Below are 17,554 nucleotides of genomic sequence, written 5' to 3'. Positions count from 1 at the left end.
AAGTTAAGGACCCAAACCTTTTCATACACACTTAGAGCAGATGGAATTTATTTTTTCAACTTAACGGTCCTTCCGAGACCAAGCAGAAATCAATTAATAATGTGAAAGGCAGAAAAGGTAGGCAGCTGCTTTTTTTATTTAGACGTATCCAAGACTACTGCCATTGTCCCTCTGCTGACTATTGGCATACCCAGGAGGCTTTGCAAATCAGTCTGTTTCCCACTCAAGACCAGAGGTTTTCTAACATGCTGAAAAATAAGTTCCATGGGTAAAGGAAAACTCACCCTTGAGGCAAGGCGTTTCACAGAGTCACCTGTTTGATTCTGGTTGTCAGGAGTACCAGGACAATTCATGGTCTTCACTGTATAGGTACCACTTGGAGGAGCAGTAGACAGAGGTAACTGACTTAAGGGAATCTCCTGACAGGAATCGCTGCCTATTTTTAAAAACAACCAATATAAAAAAGGCCAAATGTGCTGAAAACAGAAAACAGACTGTTTTATATGAAAAGATTGTGGGATATCTTTATTGCCAGTGCAGAAGTTAAGACCGAACCATACTATCAAAGAAGTCTCCACCTACTTTAATAAATGTAGATACATATTTGCAACTTTACCAATCCTGCAGACTTTTAGATCAAAACGACAGTCACTAAAAGCAAAACCATCATGATGTTTTGTCATGAAAATTATGCATTTACTGACTCACTTGAACTAAGAGTTATTGTGTGACTAAACTGTTGGAAATCATCAGTATGTGATCACTTGAAGTGATATCAGTGGACACAGTGTCAATGACAGTCACATTATCCTTTCAATTAACACAGGCACTAGATTGGCTTGCAGACAGAAGCCTGCAGATCCTAGCAGGGGCCTTCTGAAGACAGAACTGGTTTATCCATACCCTTATTCCTTTATCTGCTTAAACTCTATGGAAAACATTTGGTTCCAAAAACTTTGTGGCATGCTGTGAGAAACAAAAGTATCACTTCTCTCCTTTCAAATAAACAATCAGGTGAACAAGTGTATGGGAACCATTAGGTCACAGCCTGGACCAGTGATTGAGCACCTGGTGAAGGGATGTGGTCAGCCCTGGGAGCACAGCTGGAAGCAATTCACCTGTGCAACTGGAAGGGGTGAACCCTGGCTCCCCCTGTCCCTAACCTCATTTAAGGGCTGGCAACCAAAAGGGAATTATCTCTACTTGGTGACTGTCTCCATTTGGAGTTTTCAGCAAGCTCTGATCCTAAGAAAGGGTAAACCATTCCTTCTTTATTACTAAATTGTGGTGCTGTCTTCCTTAGGTGATCCAAAACTGGTTAAAGGCAACTATATTAACTGCTTCCTATCCTTACAATAAGCTATTACAAATCACAGAATATCCTGAGGTGGAAGGGAAGCATAACGTCCACTGACTCCAATCTCTGGTCCCACACAGGACCACCCAAAATCCCAACCTTATGTCTGAGAGTGGTGTTCTAATACTCTTTGTGCCCCAGAAGCTCAGGGCTATGACCGCTGCCCTGGGGAGCCTATTCTAAGTCTGACCACCCTCTAGTGAAGTGTTTGCACGGGTTCCCCACAGAGGCAGTGGATGCCCTATCCATGGAGACACTCAAGTTCAGGCTGGACAGGGCTCTGAGCAACTTGATCTAGCTGTAGGTGTCCCCATTCATTGCAGGGGAGTTAGACCAGATGGCCTTTAAAGGTTGCTTCCAACTCAAGCAATCCTGTAAAGTCCTACTAAATTAGGTCAGAAAAGCAAGCAACATTCTGATTATTGTTACCAGTACAAGAACCCAAGCAATTATTCACAGAAGGGACTTACTCTGGGGGGATGAATTAGGACTGTTTGAAGCTATTTGCCTCATGCGACTTCCATGGCAACTAAGTGCCACCAGACGGGAAATAATAGCAGTCTTCCCAAATCCCACATTCCCAGTAATAACTGTTCCTTTGCTCTCTGCCAGATCTGTATTCTTCAATTTTTCTTCAATTGCCTGAAACAGCCATTCTCTTCCAACAAACACTGAGTCTGTCGTTATGCTTGGCACTTCAAACAGTAATGGCTTTAGCAAAATGTCTTGAGGCTTATAGGTGACAAAACGTGCTGCAAAGAAGTGGCAGGGAGAAAAGTTTATTAGAAGAAACTAGACATGCAACAAAACAGCACTGTCTCAGAAGATAATTTTTGCTCAGTGACATTTTTGATCATGTTCACAATCAGAATTCCTCTAAGGCTTTCATAAAGGAAACAAGAAAAGAACAATTTGCTCTGTTTGGGTCACCTCTATAATTCCTATGTGAAGTAAACTTTAAGCAAGTTTAAAAATATCCTGTAAGTATACTTGTATGTTTGAACATGACTTTTCTTAAAAAGTCATCAGTAATCCTATAAAATATATAAATATATAAAAACATGAGCCACACTATTGAGCATTTCAGTATCAGGTCTTCAGAGCTGTAAAAACATCTACAGAGAAATAGAAAAAGGTAGAGAACAATTTTTTTCTCATTTTAAATAAATTATTTTTAAGTAACATAAAAATAATGTTACTATCCTCTTCAGTCTCTTTGAAGCTACAAGAAAAGAATGTACCTTACACACAGCTAGAAGCGTAGTTATGCTCGATAACATTAATCAACATGCTTGGTAAACACATGACAAGATTTATAGAAGAAGAATTTGATTTTGATGCGTGCATCATAGTTTACATAAATGGTAATATTTACTGATGTAATTTAATGTTACACAAACATTCAGCTTTAATCAGTAAATATGAAAACAAAATTGCCAATACCAATAGTGTTTTTCAAATATCAGAAATATTAAAGCGTATTTTTGTCACTAACAGGTTCAGTGGTATTAGATCAGTTTTCTTCTGACATCAGAACTCTAATGACAGTCTCTGAAGATTTTTAATCCAGTGAAGTATCTCTTAAATTGCAGTGGGAGTATCAGAGATGGTAAAATATGGCCAGGCAGGAAAGCCATCACTGATATCACGTAACTTCACTATGGACATTCACATGATCTACACAGCACTGCTTATATGCACTTAGATAAACAATATACTGATTTACCATTAAAAACCATGCATTTTGTCTCTAAACCACAGCACTATGCAGCAAAAAGAATGAACAGGCACGTTACTTTCAAGCAAGCTGTGTGACCTGTCAGGAGTACTCCAAAATATCAAACATGTTACAAAATTACTGAACAACTGTGTGACTGGGCCAAGGCAGTTACGGATGTAAATGTGCCTACCTTTGTTTTCCTGCTGCACTCTTCCACCAGCAGTGTTGTGCCAAGGTAAGCGAATTGAAGTGCGTAAAGGAGCATTTCTTTGTCCATCCAAATAACTCAGATCTTCCAATTTGGTAGAACTTGTTGCTACAGTATTAAAAAATTGCAGATCATTAAGCTTATTTTTATTACATGGTAAGTTACACAGAACATTGTTATTTATAGTTATTTACTTTTTTTGGGGGGGGGGGGGGGGAATAAAGCACAAGCTAGCAGTTTCTCTATATGGAATGAGAGATCTCTTCTTCCTATACTACTGTCTTCCTGAAATACTTAGTAGAAGTATGGTGTCAAGTATGCTTTTCTCACCAGCTTATGTATTTAATTCAAATCTTGGCCAGCTGAATTTAAAGTGACACTGTAATTACTGAAAAGAAGCTTAAAAAACAAAAAGACAGTTCAGAGCTCCTACCAAACTGTACCTTGCAGGCAGCCATGCATTGGATTTTGGCTGTTGCTGACTAGTCTTAAGTTCTTTAAAAAAATTACTGAGCTGCCAGTAAGCATTTTTTCTTTTGCTGTTCCACTACATTACAATTTGCTGCACTTTGCAGAAACATACACATCACACCATTCCTCTGAAAATAAAATGGAGAATGTTTCCCTTTTTTTTCTTTCAGTTGAATTGACAAGTTGGTGCCTTCACAATGACAACACTTACCTATGCTTATTTATAATCTATGATATTTCAGGTCCAAAATTTCAAGTGGCATTATCAGAACTTCAAAATTCCTGCCCAAGTTGCTAGAACATTCTATGCCAAAATATTGCCATTCATAATTTTAAAAGTTGGTTTACCAACCGTATTTCCCTCACACAACTTATCACACTAAGAAAACTCCATGCAGCAATTTTTGTTCCATCTTTTAAGCTAAAAATACTCCCTTCTATGGACAACATTTTCTAGCTGGAATCAAGTACAGTATCTTCTTCTCTTCCTTCTGAACATCAATAATCAAGCCCTCTAACCTCTCTACTGGTTTTCTTCACGCTATGCTTATTACTTAACTTCTAACTTTCGTTTAGGTGTTAACTAAATCTAGCGTCACATATATAGCAAACATACTTCTCAACACTTAATTTGACCATTTTGTTTGCAGGGTTATAGTTATGTAAGCAAACGTCCTATCACTGAATTTGTTGGGTACTGCTAATGAAGCTCAAGTCAGATGTACTTCTCTAGGTATTTATCCATTTCATAACACTGAAGGCAATTTATGTAAATCTATTTAGTTTAGAACTTATGCTTCTTTGTCCAATAAAAGTATATTCATACTAACAACATAACTTCAACTGAAGGATTAAACAGAAATGTCATATCATTAACAAAAAGTTCTTTTTGTATCTCACTACTCACCTGCAACAGAGTTTGGACGAGGCATTATTAAAGATCCAGAACTCTGAGTATAAGGAACAGGACCCTCTCCTGTTGGTACTTCCTTTGGCAAATTCTCAGCAGATCCAACAGCCTCCTCTTCTGCAACTGGTGAACAATTGTCAGTTCTTCGATCGTGACCAATTCCTCGATGTGCTCCAGCTCTGAGACTCCCATCCTTGCTCCATTCCAAACTGGATCCACTACGATCATCATTTTCTGATGAACTTGTTACAGTTGCTGAGAACAAAAATAAGATCTGAAGTACACATCAGAAGAAAATGGCCTGCATTACAGTTTTCAAACTCATATAGCATTTGGGGCCTGGTTCTGCAGTGGATATTCTGTTAAATTGGAGTAACATTACTTATCTAAAAGGCCTAACAACACAGCTTCTCAAACTGCCAAACGCAATCAGAGAAAGCAGGCTTGACTGATTTAATTTTCAGAGAATCACAGAGTGGCCTGGGTTGAAAAGGACCTCAATGATCATCAAGTTCCAACCCCCCTGCTATGTGCAGGGTCGCCAACCACCTGACCAGGCTGCCCAGAGCCACATCCAGCCTGGCCTTAAATGTCTCCAGAGATGGGGCATCCACAGCCTCCTTGGGGAACCTGTTCCAGGGCGTCACCAAACTCTGAGTGAAGGTCAGAGCTGATATGGTGCTGTCTTTTGGATTCAGGATGAGAATAATGCTGACAGCACAATGATGTTACAGCTGCTGCAGAACAGTGCTTATGTGGAGCCAAGGGTTTCTCCACTTCTCTGCCCTGCCAGTGAGGAGGCCGAGGGTGCACAATAAGGTGGGAGGGGATACAGCCATGACAGCTAATTGATTATTAGCTATTAATCTAATTGATTAAGAGAAGGTTAACTTCTATTAATTGCATTACTAATTAAGATGCTTACCTATTATTCCACTGTCCTTGCTCTCCAGGGTGGAGCTAGGGCTTCTCATGGTTTCACAGGGACTACCTTTGTTGGCTGCTGCTTTGCCAGTACAGCTATTAAGAGTTGAGCATGGGCTATCAGTGCTTGGAGATGTAGTGCTGCTTGTGAGGGTAGAACATGGACTGACTCCTTGACTGGCTATAGTACACTGCAATGTGAAGAAAAAGGAATAGTTATTGCACAGAAGGCAGTACACCTCCACACACTGTGTGGAAATTCAGAAACATCAAGGTGAAATAAAGCAAAACATTCATTTTCCGAGTGAAAATTTCAAGAAGTGGAAGCTTTACCTTGATTGGAAGCCTTACTGACTTTCAGGTTACTCTTAAAAGTATCTTACAAGTCTGAAAACTGAGACCCTAAAATCTTAAAGATTTAAGAATTCACGATTCACTTGTAGTTACAGTGAGACAGAATTCTTCTCTATTAAATATTTACTGGCAAAATATATATCCAAACTTTGTGTTAGAAGCAATGGAAACGAAGTCTTATTAACCTTCCTCTGTCACGGAAACCTAAATTGATGATTTCTGAGGCCTGGGATTATAAAAGAAGAAAGGAAAGAAAGAAATTGGTAATTACAGTGTTTTAGTTAGCACGTGAACTTCATACAGATACCAGCTACTTGTTTCTCCCTAACTCCTCTACCACTGCATGAGGAAGAAAGACCATAAAACAGGAACTGAATATCTTAGAGAGGAAACAATACTTCCAAAGTATGCTCCTACTTTAGTAAACCACTGAGATACTCCCTTCTTGTAGCTCATTGAGAAAACCAGGAAGAAAATAAGGCAGAGAGAGGAAGAATGCAAGATCAACTCACAATTTAAAACAAACAAACAAATAAAAAACAACCACAAAACACACAAAACCAAATATCTATAAGTCGATTGTTAAAATTCAGCTAAAATTCTACTACCATATGACTATTAAAATAGAATCTATTTTGGTGAAGAATCAAGTAACTGCACATAGCAAATAGGGAAAATAACATGAGAACACTAAGATAAACAGAATGAACATTATGCATTTTTTCAATAATCCTACCATGGATTCATTTTTTTCTTCTATATGAGCAGATGTTGGTATCCCTTCTCCTAGTAAAAAACCCAATCTCGTCATCAATTCTTGTGCTGCAGGAGAACAGCTTGAGTCTTTATCAGGCTTTGCTTTAGAGAGAAGGGTGGGGAGGAAAAGTTGGTGAAAATTAGAGTTACATTTGGAAAATGTTACAAGAGGTAGAAAGAGTACAATCAGATGCAAGCAGCAGATTTTCTATCAGCTCCTCTAACAGAGTAGCTAATGCCACAATAGTCTTTAAATTGTTGGTAGGCCTTGGATTCTCTGCATAGCTGCACAAATCTGGGGATAAAAACAAACAAAAAATCCACCACCCTGCCAGTCAAAACAGAAATGGTTAAGTGCAATCAGCTATATTAAGACAAACATCACTAGATTGATGATCAACACAATGACTAGCATGAATCAACAGCAGCATGACGCTATCACAGCTTACTGTCAGATCAAAAGTCTATTACAGTAATTTTTTTATAAAGTTTCAAGTTATGTTAAAAATGTGAAAAGTAGAGTTAATAACACAGATGATTTATATATACTGCACCTATACCATAATTTTTTTTCTTTATTGCCAACAACTTGGAATCACCTATCAAACTATACAGCTCCTCCCCAGCAGAAACATTTATACAGTATTTAAGTCTTTTGACTATTAAAAAGAAGAACACGTTGGCCTGTCTTGTCCTCATGTATAAATAGTCAGTTTAATAAGGTGCATCATCTAATGACTCTGAGAAATTGCTCACAACAGGAATTCTCCATTACAGAACCACCAGCTGCATTAGCTACTACCCGGTCCCGTAGTGAAGAAAAAGTGAAGGACAGCCTGAGCTACTTCCCAACTAGCGTGGGCTGAGCAAGGCACTGAGTCTGTGGATCTCATCCCGACACGTGGAAGGTAATAAGGGCATTCTTCAAAACAGTTTTATCAGTGTACAGTTTGGAAACTTTGTGTAACAAAAAGTTCCTAATTGATGAGGAATGCCTCAGAGAATGAGAAAAGAAAGGGAGAGAGATGTAATTGCATGGGCTTATTAATGAAGTTTAAAAGAGAAAAACATAAACCTCTCAACTGCACTTCTACACCATCAAAAAACACAGCGGGAAAATAGTAATGATGACTAAACTGTTCCTTTACTTCTGTTTTTCCTTTGCAGATTTACTAGGCCAAATGCAAGTCAGGTGAGAATTTTTCCCACATAAGATACAACAGATGTTTAACTGCATTTACAAGAAATAGCATATTTTTCCCCAGCTGTAGACTGTAAGAAAACCAGAGAAAACAGTGATTTTAATAGAATTGAACAGCTTGCTCAGTAAACTTTACATTAATGTTTCTATTCTACTGAGCAACAAAGCCCACCGTTTGCAAAAATGAGTATTTCACTGGAAGAACATCCTTCTGCATTTCACTCCAGCTCAACACCTGCTTAAACACGTGTACTGCTTAACTTTGTGGGCAGCTTAAGGTTTTACTCTGGAATATCTGACCATCCTTTAACAATGCCAAAAGGAGGAAGTCTACAAAATGGTGCCAAAAGCCCTTTTGCATCTCAGGATACTGCCAGGTCTTGGAATATTTGGCTGGAAACAGTACTTCCTCTATACTAAGTGTAATTTTGATTTTTATCTTTAAAATATAAATGCTAGAAATTAAAGAGTTTATTAAATCAACTATTTCATTGCTCTATGAACTGTTACAAAAAACTATTATTATTTTATTTAAATTTTAACCCTGTACAGGTTTGAGTAAGTCTTTAACAGTACAAATGCTGGTCCAGCAACAAGGACAGAATCCAAGAGCCTAAGTTGTTCAAGCCCACCAACTACTGATTAATCCTTACACACTGGGTTTCAGGTTTGACTACTCGCATTCTCTTTCTCTGGGAATACAGTTCTGTCAAGAGGAGGAGTATTACAAGATGGTCATCTTTAGGAAAGGGAGATATGAGGACTACAAGTACTAAAACTGTTATGAAGATGGAAGCACAACAGGGACCAGACTAACTATAACATATCACCTAGGGCAGAGAGGAACAGAAGGAGGAAACAATTACAGTCAATTCTATTTTCACTATTACTTATTAAAGATAACAGGCTTTAAAAAAAAAAAAAAAAAGAAAGAAAACATTTGTTTTTAAAAGTGATGTTTCCCTTAAAGTTGACGCAAAAGAAAAAACAAAAAACAAAAATTACTCATCTGGAATCTGATGATCACACAGTTAATTTAATGAGGTCCTTAAACTTTTAAAAAAAAAAAAAAGTAACATTAAACACATGAAATCCATGATATAGTGCATACAGTCATATACCAAATTATGGGTCATTCTGCTTTGACCACAACATTCACTGTCAAAGCTACATTCTGTTACGGGCTTGCCAAATGTAATGAACATAAAACATCAAGAGCACCCATTGGCTCTAGAGGTAGCTTTTACCAGCTTTGTCAACACAGAATTCTGCTGTTATTGCCTCTTCTTACTTAGGAAGCTTTCACAAAATTTCTAAATGATGAACTGTATGCAGTGTAGAGCTACACATGTGGAATCAATTCACATTGAAAATAAATTCATAAAACCTCTAGTAGGCCTTTGGCATACTACAGTATGTTAACAACAGTTGATATCACTTTGCCTGCAGTATGCACACATCTCCAAGAATTGAGACAGTTACAAAGATCATGTAAATACAATGAACAGCATCTCATCCTTAATACAAGAATATGGCATTCGCTAAGCACTCTTAAAAATAAAGAATCAAATGTCAGTATTATTACTTTTTATCACTTTCTTTGAAATGAATGGATAAAGTATCACCAAACAGATTCTTACCATTTTGAATGGGTTCTTCTTGCCCTGATTGTTTTCTCAGCAGTAGAATTGCCTCACCTGGCACTCTAGGACTTTCCACATACTTGGCCTTCCTGATCGGACCTGTAAAGGAAAATAGCTGAATGTATCTAATTTTTTCCAGATGTACCACAAACTTCAAATGTAAAGTGTGTCTCCTCAGAGACACAAATAATGTAGAGGAACTAGTTCATGGACACACAGCTGCTACTGTAAGAACTCAAGAGCTGCTGCAGTTTCAGGCTTGTGAGAAATAAATGCTCTGCTTGTGCTTTTTGGAATGCAAAGCAGTCTGCTTACTCCAACAGTCCTCAGGCTTTCCTATATATATGTAAAGAGTGTTTTTTTTTTTTTTTATGTTCAAACTTGTACTTCCAGCAGGCCTCCTCTTTACAGAGCTCTCATTTTCCAGTAAAGCAGGAAGATAATTTTGTTATTAGCACCTCTAAAAGAAAAATACTACAAGTAATTCACAGAATCACAGCATCATAGAATAGCTTGGGTTGGAAAGGACCTGCCAGCCCCACCCCTGCCATGGGCTGGCTGCCCCAGGCCCCATCCATGTCCTTTGGTGCCTGCAAGGATGGGGCACCCACGCTGCTCTGGGAAGCAATACCAGGGCCTCATCACCCTCTGAATAAAGAATTTCCTCCTAATATCTAACCTAAATCTCCCCTCCGTTAATTTAAAACCACGTAAAAAGTTGGGCTCCCTCCTGATTATAAACTTCCCTCAAGTATTGGGAAGCTGCAATGAGGTCTCCCTGGAACCTTCTCTCCTCCGGACTGAACAAGCCCAACTCAGCCTGTCTTCATAGCAGAGGTGCTTCAGCCCTCTGAGCACCCTGGTGGCACTCCTCTGGACCCACTCCACAACTCCACATCCTTCTTTTGCTGGGGGCCCCAAGCCTGGAGGCAGTTCTCCAGATGAGGCCTCCAGAGGGCAGAGAAGAGGAAGACAATTCCCTCCCACTCCCCACTGCCACCCCTCTGCTGATGCAGCCCAGGAAGAGCACGCTGCTGTCCAGCTTTTTGTCCTCCTAGACCCCCAGGTCCTTCTCTGTAGAGCTGCTCTCAGTAAGCTCTTTTCCCCGTCTGTACACATAGCTGGGATTGCCCTGACCCAGGTGCAATACTTCACACTTGGCCTTGCTGAACCTTACTCGGTTCACATGCGGGCCCACTCTTCAAGCCAGTCCAGGACTGTGCAGATGACATCCTCTTCTTTTGTTGCATCAAATGCAAAACTTAGCTTAATGTCATCTGCAAACTTGCTGAGAGTGTACTTGATCCCACTGATTATATCACTGATAAAGATCATAGAATCAACAAGGTTGGAAAAGACCTTGTTAAATACTGATTCCAAGACAGACCCCTGGGGGATACGACTTGTCATTAGCCTCCAAATGGACATACAGTCACTGACTACAACTCTCTGCCTGGGACCGTCCAACCAATTCCTTATCCACGGAACAGTCTACCATTCAACAAATCCATCTCTCTGCAATTTAGAGATAAGAAAGTGGTGAGGGACCATATGAAAGATTTTGCAGAAGTCCAAGTAAAAGACATCAGTTGCCCCTCCTTTGTCTGCTGATGTCATCACTCCACCACAGAAGGCCATGAGCGGTCAGTCACTAAGTGCCCTTGCAGAAGCCGTGCTGGCTGTCTCAGATCACCAGCTCACCTTGCATGTGCCTTAACAAAGCCTGGAACATTAGCACACTACATAACTCAAACTCAAGAAGCTTTATATTCGGTAGTTTATCCAGATACTGATGCATGCTCTGATTTTAAGGAAAGGTGAAAGTTAGTTCAAAAAACAAATTAAAGAGTGGCTAGTAATGGTATTTGCTTCCATGAAAACATAGCATTCCTAGTTCACGAACATATTATATTCAAACATGCCAACTTCTAGTATTAAAGAGCTGTATAATCACAGACACACTTAAAAAAAAATAAGTTGATTCACCTAATTTTGCAGCGTTGTACTTTGTTTTCAGGCTTTTATGAACCCATTCCTTCCTAAATATGGTTTAGTAGCAGCTGTAGTAAACGTTAAGTGCAGAACAGTGTTTCTGGTCAGCCAAGTCAAACTGAAAGGGAACGATGCTGCCCTCTAAAGGCTCGCCAGAAAAAGTATACTGGTACAACTTCTTCAACATTCGCACAATAAACACAATGTAGAAATTTTGACCTTACCGGTATTAATGCACATTATGCCACTGAACTGAAATACCACGATATATATATACATATATCTACATCCTGAAAAGATACGTCAATAGAATTTTATAACAATAAAAACGTTTGCAACACTGAGAGAGGTTTGGAAAAGCATATACCAGCAATCTTCAAAGTTACCCAATGGAAAATCAAGATATTTAAACTGAATGGTGACTGGGAATATCATCATTCATGGTACTGAAAACTGAAGGTACTAAACCCAAATTCCTGTCTTAAACTTTAAGACAAGACACAAGGACTATGGCAATTTTTTTGTAAACTGTCTAATAAAGCCACTTGAACTTTTTTAAGGTTTTGGTGAGCTAGAGGTACTGATTCATCCAGAAGAAACAAAATATTGTCTAGAAGTCCCTCAAACATAGTAAATTGCTAGACTTGGCAAAATACAAAAATTGAGGTGTTTCAGGAGATTTCCCCAGCTTTAGCAATAGATAATGATTTTTTCCTCATTTAAATACAAGCTCTGGTTATACTATAGAGCTAAAATCTCAGGTTCTCACTAGCATGTATCATCATCCTAAGAGTAGGAAAGGAAGTGTCCTCACTTGAAAATATACCTGACATTCTGATTTTAATACCATTAGGCCACAGCAGTGACATAGTTCCGGAGAAAATCATTCTACAGGTAGCATCCTACTTTTTCATCTTGTGTGTTTCTGTATTACTCCTTTTCAAAAGAAGCATCATAATAATAAATAGTCTCAAAAACAGCACAGATCCCATCATGTTTCATGATGACCATTTCTTGTTTAACTTCCACAGAATCCAGACTTACAGTTACAATATCACATACTATGTTTTCTACTTTTATTTGTTTAAACAAGGAACCTCCAAGTTTAATTCTGTCAAATTCAAATGAGAGAAGCTTCATTATTAAGTGCTACATAACATTACATATCCTAGGACAAGTAAAGGAAATCATAAAATGGCAGCAGAATTTTAAGGGATATATTAATCTTCCTGAAGTCTGCTGGAAGGGCACTGTGACAAGACACAAGCAATCTAGACTTCTAGAGGGTGTCAAGGTTACATGTACATAATACATGAATTAGATGGATCTACCAAGGATGATGCATAACAGCTCTTCCAGCACAGGTTTGGGATGTGATAACCAAAGGCAGCCTTGGTTGTACTCATCATCAATCACATAGTGGGTTACAAGAATGACAGGAGTGAGGAAAGCAAAATGGCAGACTACAAAGTCTGAATTTCAAGAGAGCTGCCTCAAGCTTATTCAAGGTTGAAAGAGCTCAGGATATTGGTAGGTCTTCAATAACGGCCTCCTCCAAGCACAAAACCAGTCCACCCTGATACTGCAACAAACAGGAGTTTGGCTTGGCTCACAACTCGGCTTCAGTACAAAAAGGTGGTACACAGGAGCTGGTAGCAGGAGAAATGGAGGAATTTAGAAATACTGCTGGGCACGTAGGGACAATGCTATGAAAGCCAAAGTTCACTCAAAGGTAAAACTGGAAAGAGAATCTGACAGCAAGAGCTCCTACTGCTACTGGAGAACAACCAAAACATTTAGGGACTGGAGCACTTCCCTGTCAGGCACTGAAACTTGTTACTCAGGCAGGCTGTGTAGTCTCACCATTGAAAGTTTTCAAGATCAGACTAGGTAATGCCATGAGCTGATCCTGCTTTCTGAGAACGTTGTGGGGTACCATATAAAAGGCCTTACTGAAGTCCAGACAGATGACATTGGTCGTTCTTCCCTCATCCATTGATGCAGAGGCACCATCGTAAAAGGCCACTAGGTTGGTCATGCAGGATTTGCCCTTGGTGAAGCCATGCTGGTTCTCCTGTATCAGCTCCCTGTTTTCCATGTACATTTATATTGCTTCCAGGAGGATCCTTCCCAACACGGAGGTGGAACTGATTGTCTTACTGTGACTTACTGATCCCCTTCCCAGACAGAGACCTCATGCTGAAAAATTCTTCCTTAGAAGAATTTCTTTTTCTGCTCCTTTTTCCACCTCATCAACTCTTTCATTAAGGAAGATTTTGACTCCAACAAACCAGTAGCTTTAATTCTGCCAATATTTTTTGGCTCTTTAGTAAGTTAAGATATAGTTTCTCTTTTCCCTCCTTTTATAGTTACAGTTGAGGATTGAACCAGATCCAGAAGCACTGGTACTCTTCCAAGCTCTTCAAAGAAAAAGCTTCCCCACCTCCTATGCAAATAATTAAAACACAGTGTCACTCACAGCAGATTGTGCAAACAGGATTGTAGAGCCTTTTGTGTTCCAGTTCAGAAGCTCAGCTTATTCTCCTGTGGTTTTGCCTGCCCATGGATAATGAGGTTCTAGGGGCTGAACTACTTGCAGACTGACTGGAAAAAAAGGCAGTTATTACCGTGCATGCGCTGCAGCAGAGGTACCTCTGTCAGTTGTGCACATTCATCAACACACCTGTCTATAACAAACCAATCTCCTAACACATGAGGAATAATTTCAGAGAGATCAGTTCAGGCTCAATCCTGAATCCCTACCTAGATTGGTAGTACATAAGAGAAAGGGAAAGAAAAGTGCCTTGCCAGTGATCAGAATGGCAGTTTCAAAAAGACATTAAAGCCATGTCCAGGGGATCCCTAGACTAGCAGCTTTCAAACCTGTTCTGAACAAATACCTCTAAACTTACTAAATACTAAGGTCTCCAAACTGGAGAACTGATGATTACATTATTCATGGAACAGATATGCCTATGATGAAGCAAAATCTTCTTAATCTAAAGGGTCAGAACAAAATCAACATTCTACCCACAGCACAAGTGCAGCTAATACATTCTGGCAAAAGCATTCTATTGTCTGAATCTGGAGTCAAGAGCTACCTGAAGGTATACAACATTCAAAGGGAAACTCATTTAAAGTGTAAACTATTTTCCAACTGTTGCATATTAGATAACTAAAAGAAAATGGAAACAATCTAGAAGGTAAAATAACCTTTTAAAATTAGCAAATGTGCACCTGATTAAGGATAATATGCCTGACAGCAATGAGGAAAGAATTATTTTTATGTAACTTAAAATCATACATTAAACTGTTCCTGTTTGGATATGTATGCCCCTTGAATGCCATTTTATGAACTGTGCTTTCTGTTTTTCTGTGGCTTTTTTTTTTCTGCCCCTCCACCCCCCCACTACATGGTGTAGCATATTACCAAAATCTACTAAGATGTTCAAAATATCTTCAGTACCGTCTGCTTAACAGGATATAGTTAAAGAACTTTCTTTAACTATACTGCTTTCTTTTAAACTAATACTGCTTTCTTTTAAACACTACCTATGAATGTGCAACTTCCTAGAAAGGTAGGAAATTAAGTTTAAAACATACCTCCATCATTAACTGAATCACTTTTGGTGGAACAGAGATACTATTTTTTCAGCAGAGATAACCAGATAACCACATTGTGAGTGGATGAAGCAACTATGGAAAGAAAAGTTTTGCCTATATCCAACTCAAAATGCTGATACATTTGAGGAAGTGACAAGAGATAGTAAAGCTTCCTGCTCAGGCAGTAGAGAAGACAACCAAAGAAAAATAATTAAGAAATATCCTTCCAAAGTCACAGGTTAACACCTACTTGGAAATGTGCAGAAACAGAAAGGAAAGGAAAAACAGTAAAAGCTAATTGTTAATCAATTTACACTGCACAGTGTTATTCTACACAATATTTTAAAATAATTTAATCAAGAAAAAGTATTTTTTTCCCCACTGATGATGTAAGCATAATTAAGTACTTATTTTTAAATCAACAAACAGATGCAGGACAAGATAAAAGGACACATTTGCTAGAGCAGTAGAAATGTTCTCAGTATGAAACCCTCATAAACATGTTTTAAGTGCAAGTAACTATTGGTTAACTACAACTTCTATTTTTGAATGTACAACTCTGAAACTTACTGCTAGGAAAACATGATTGATTTTAATTTACTAACCAAAATTTGGTAGGTAATGGGCTCAATAAAGACTTAGGAAAAAATCTTAATTAAAAAATGGATAGTATTTAGTGAAACACTCTTCAATTATTATCTCTGAATACATGGCGTATTGTTTCACTCTAGCTGATAGTAAACACAATTTCAACCCAAGGAAATAAGTTAGACAAGTATATCATGTTATTTACGTAAGACCATCAGCACGCCTGGGTTATAAGAAGAATTAGAACTACAGAAAGAAACAAAGGTAAAACAATATTTCAATGGACAATTTTCTTCCTTTGGTTTACTGCCTTTGATATTTTCAAAGATGTTTAGAAGTAGTAACATGTTTATGCAAAATATACCTCACTGAGTAGTAGTTTCATTAGAACAGCTTCATCACATCTGAACTTCACGATGCTTCTTTAACTCTCCTTGCATTTCTTGCTGCTTTCATCCATAATACATGACAAAAGCTTCAAGACGCTGATCATACCACAGAATTGCGAGGGTTGGAAGGGACCTCTAGAGATCATTGAGTCCAATCCTGCTAAAGCAGCCTCCCTGCACTACATAGCACAGGTAGGCCTCAAGATGGGATTTGAATATCTTCAAATATGCCAGTCTCACTGGGCAATCTGCTCCAGTGCTCCATCACTCTCACAGTAAAGTTCTTAATATGATACTGAACAGAATGCTTTGCAATTAGTACAGCTAGCATCCTTCTCATTTTTGTATTACTTATGGATACTAGCTTGATTATTTGTACTCAGTCATTTTCCATCAGCTTCAATTTGTTGAAACGCAAAGGAATAGCACAGAACGTTTCTACTGGCTAGGTATCTAGCTAGGCATTCATCCAAAATTGGCACAGAAATGCCAATGTATTCAAAGCACTTCATAGGGAATCTTCTCCCTCGCCTGTGTATGGTTTTTTTTGTTTTGTTTTTGTCTATTTATCACAATGAAATGATTTTGAAGATGTGAATATGGCTTCTCATTTGAAATTCAGGAACTGTTAAACATTTTCTGCAAGAGAAACAGCAGTCTCTACTATGCTTATAAAAGTGTGTCACTAAAGGAAACTGAGCTGCAAGGTTGGTTAGATACCATCTCAAATGCAGTTCAGTTTTCCCAACAGTAACAGAACAAGGAGTTAGATCCCACGGTTCACTTAAGTCTTTGGCAAAAAAAAAAAAAAAAAAGCCAACACGTTTCCCTCCACATTAAAACATGAAGTCCTTGTATAGCTGTTTATTACATAAGTCACACTTGCAGCAACAGACAAGACCAGAAAATACTTTCTGTGCCTCAGATTTTTGCCTAGACTGAAAATATTGATAGTCAAAATAAGAATACTTGTATTTGCTATCCTCTAGTAATTCTTTGGGTAATAATTTTTCTTTAATTTCCTGCAAGATGGGTTGTTCATCAAGGTCTTTCTAAGTGCCAACCAAAAACCACTTTTGTCAGTCCTCTTCTTAAACCTCGTAAGCTTTACAACAAAGAATTTCAAAACTGCTGAGTGTTTGCACAGTAACATGGACAATTTCACCTGACACTCAAGCTTTGACCTGAATCAAGTCAACTGATGTTATAGTGTTGGAATGATTTATATGCACAGAATGCTGATAAAAGGGAACCAGATGGAGTACCTTATTTAGTAAGGCACACACATAAGTATGCGGTCATTGCTAAGGACACTGACTGAAAATCACTTCAACAGCAATTTATCTATTAATATTTTATATTACTAGATAGAAACAAAATAAATCAGCTGTAAAACATAAGCAACACTCTGAAGCAAGTATTCCCTTAAAGCAATCAT

At 38.4% G+C, this 17,554-nt stretch overlaps 1 protein-coding gene and 1 long non-coding RNA gene across 14 annotated transcripts in view; one reads left to right on the top strand and one right to left on the bottom strand.

Annotated features, from left to right (window-relative positions):
• The window catches only part of TANC1 (tetratricopeptide repeat, ankyrin repeat and coiled-coil containing 1), an 87,797-nt gene that overhangs the window by 22,996 nt on the left and 47,247 nt on the right, over window positions 1-17,554 (bottom strand). For 11 of the 13 annotated variants that reach the window (XM_046943834.1, XM_046943836.1, XM_046943839.1 and 8 more), the window contains 7 exons: window positions 9,542-9,643; window positions 6,681-6,802; window positions 5,592-5,781; window positions 4,664-4,921; window positions 3,268-3,393; window positions 1,828-2,109; window positions 285-436 (listed from right to left, as the gene is read on the bottom strand). In XM_046943834.1, coding sequence (XP_046799790.1) covers window positions 285-436; window positions 1,828-2,109; window positions 3,268-3,393; window positions 4,664-4,921; window positions 5,592-5,781; window positions 6,681-6,802; window positions 9,542-9,643 — 1,232 coding nt within the window. Of the gene's footprint in view, window positions 1-284; window positions 437-1,827; window positions 2,110-3,267; window positions 3,394-4,663; window positions 4,922-5,591; window positions 5,782-6,680; window positions 6,803-8,906; window positions 8,955-9,541; window positions 9,647-17,554 lie in introns of those variants that run through there. The other 2 variants (XM_025152500.2, XM_040703720.2) reach the window with 2 other exon arrangements.
• On the top strand, window positions 7,002-8,957 carry LOC124418105. Its single transcript, XR_006939850.1, has 3 exons — window positions 7,002-7,608; window positions 7,868-7,892; window positions 8,454-8,957. It is a non-coding gene; the product is annotated as an uncharacterized LOC124418105 (long non-coding RNA).

This window comes from Gallus gallus, chromosome 7, assembly GCF_016699485.2.
Source record: "Gallus gallus isolate bGalGal1 chromosome 7, bGalGal1.mat.broiler.GRCg7b, whole genome shotgun sequence".
Classification (NCBI taxonomy): domain Eukaryota; kingdom Metazoa; phylum Chordata; class Aves; order Galliformes; family Phasianidae; genus Gallus; species Gallus gallus.
The sequence above is the reverse complement of the archived record's forward strand: the minus strand, read 5'-3'. Positions and strand labels throughout refer to the sequence as shown.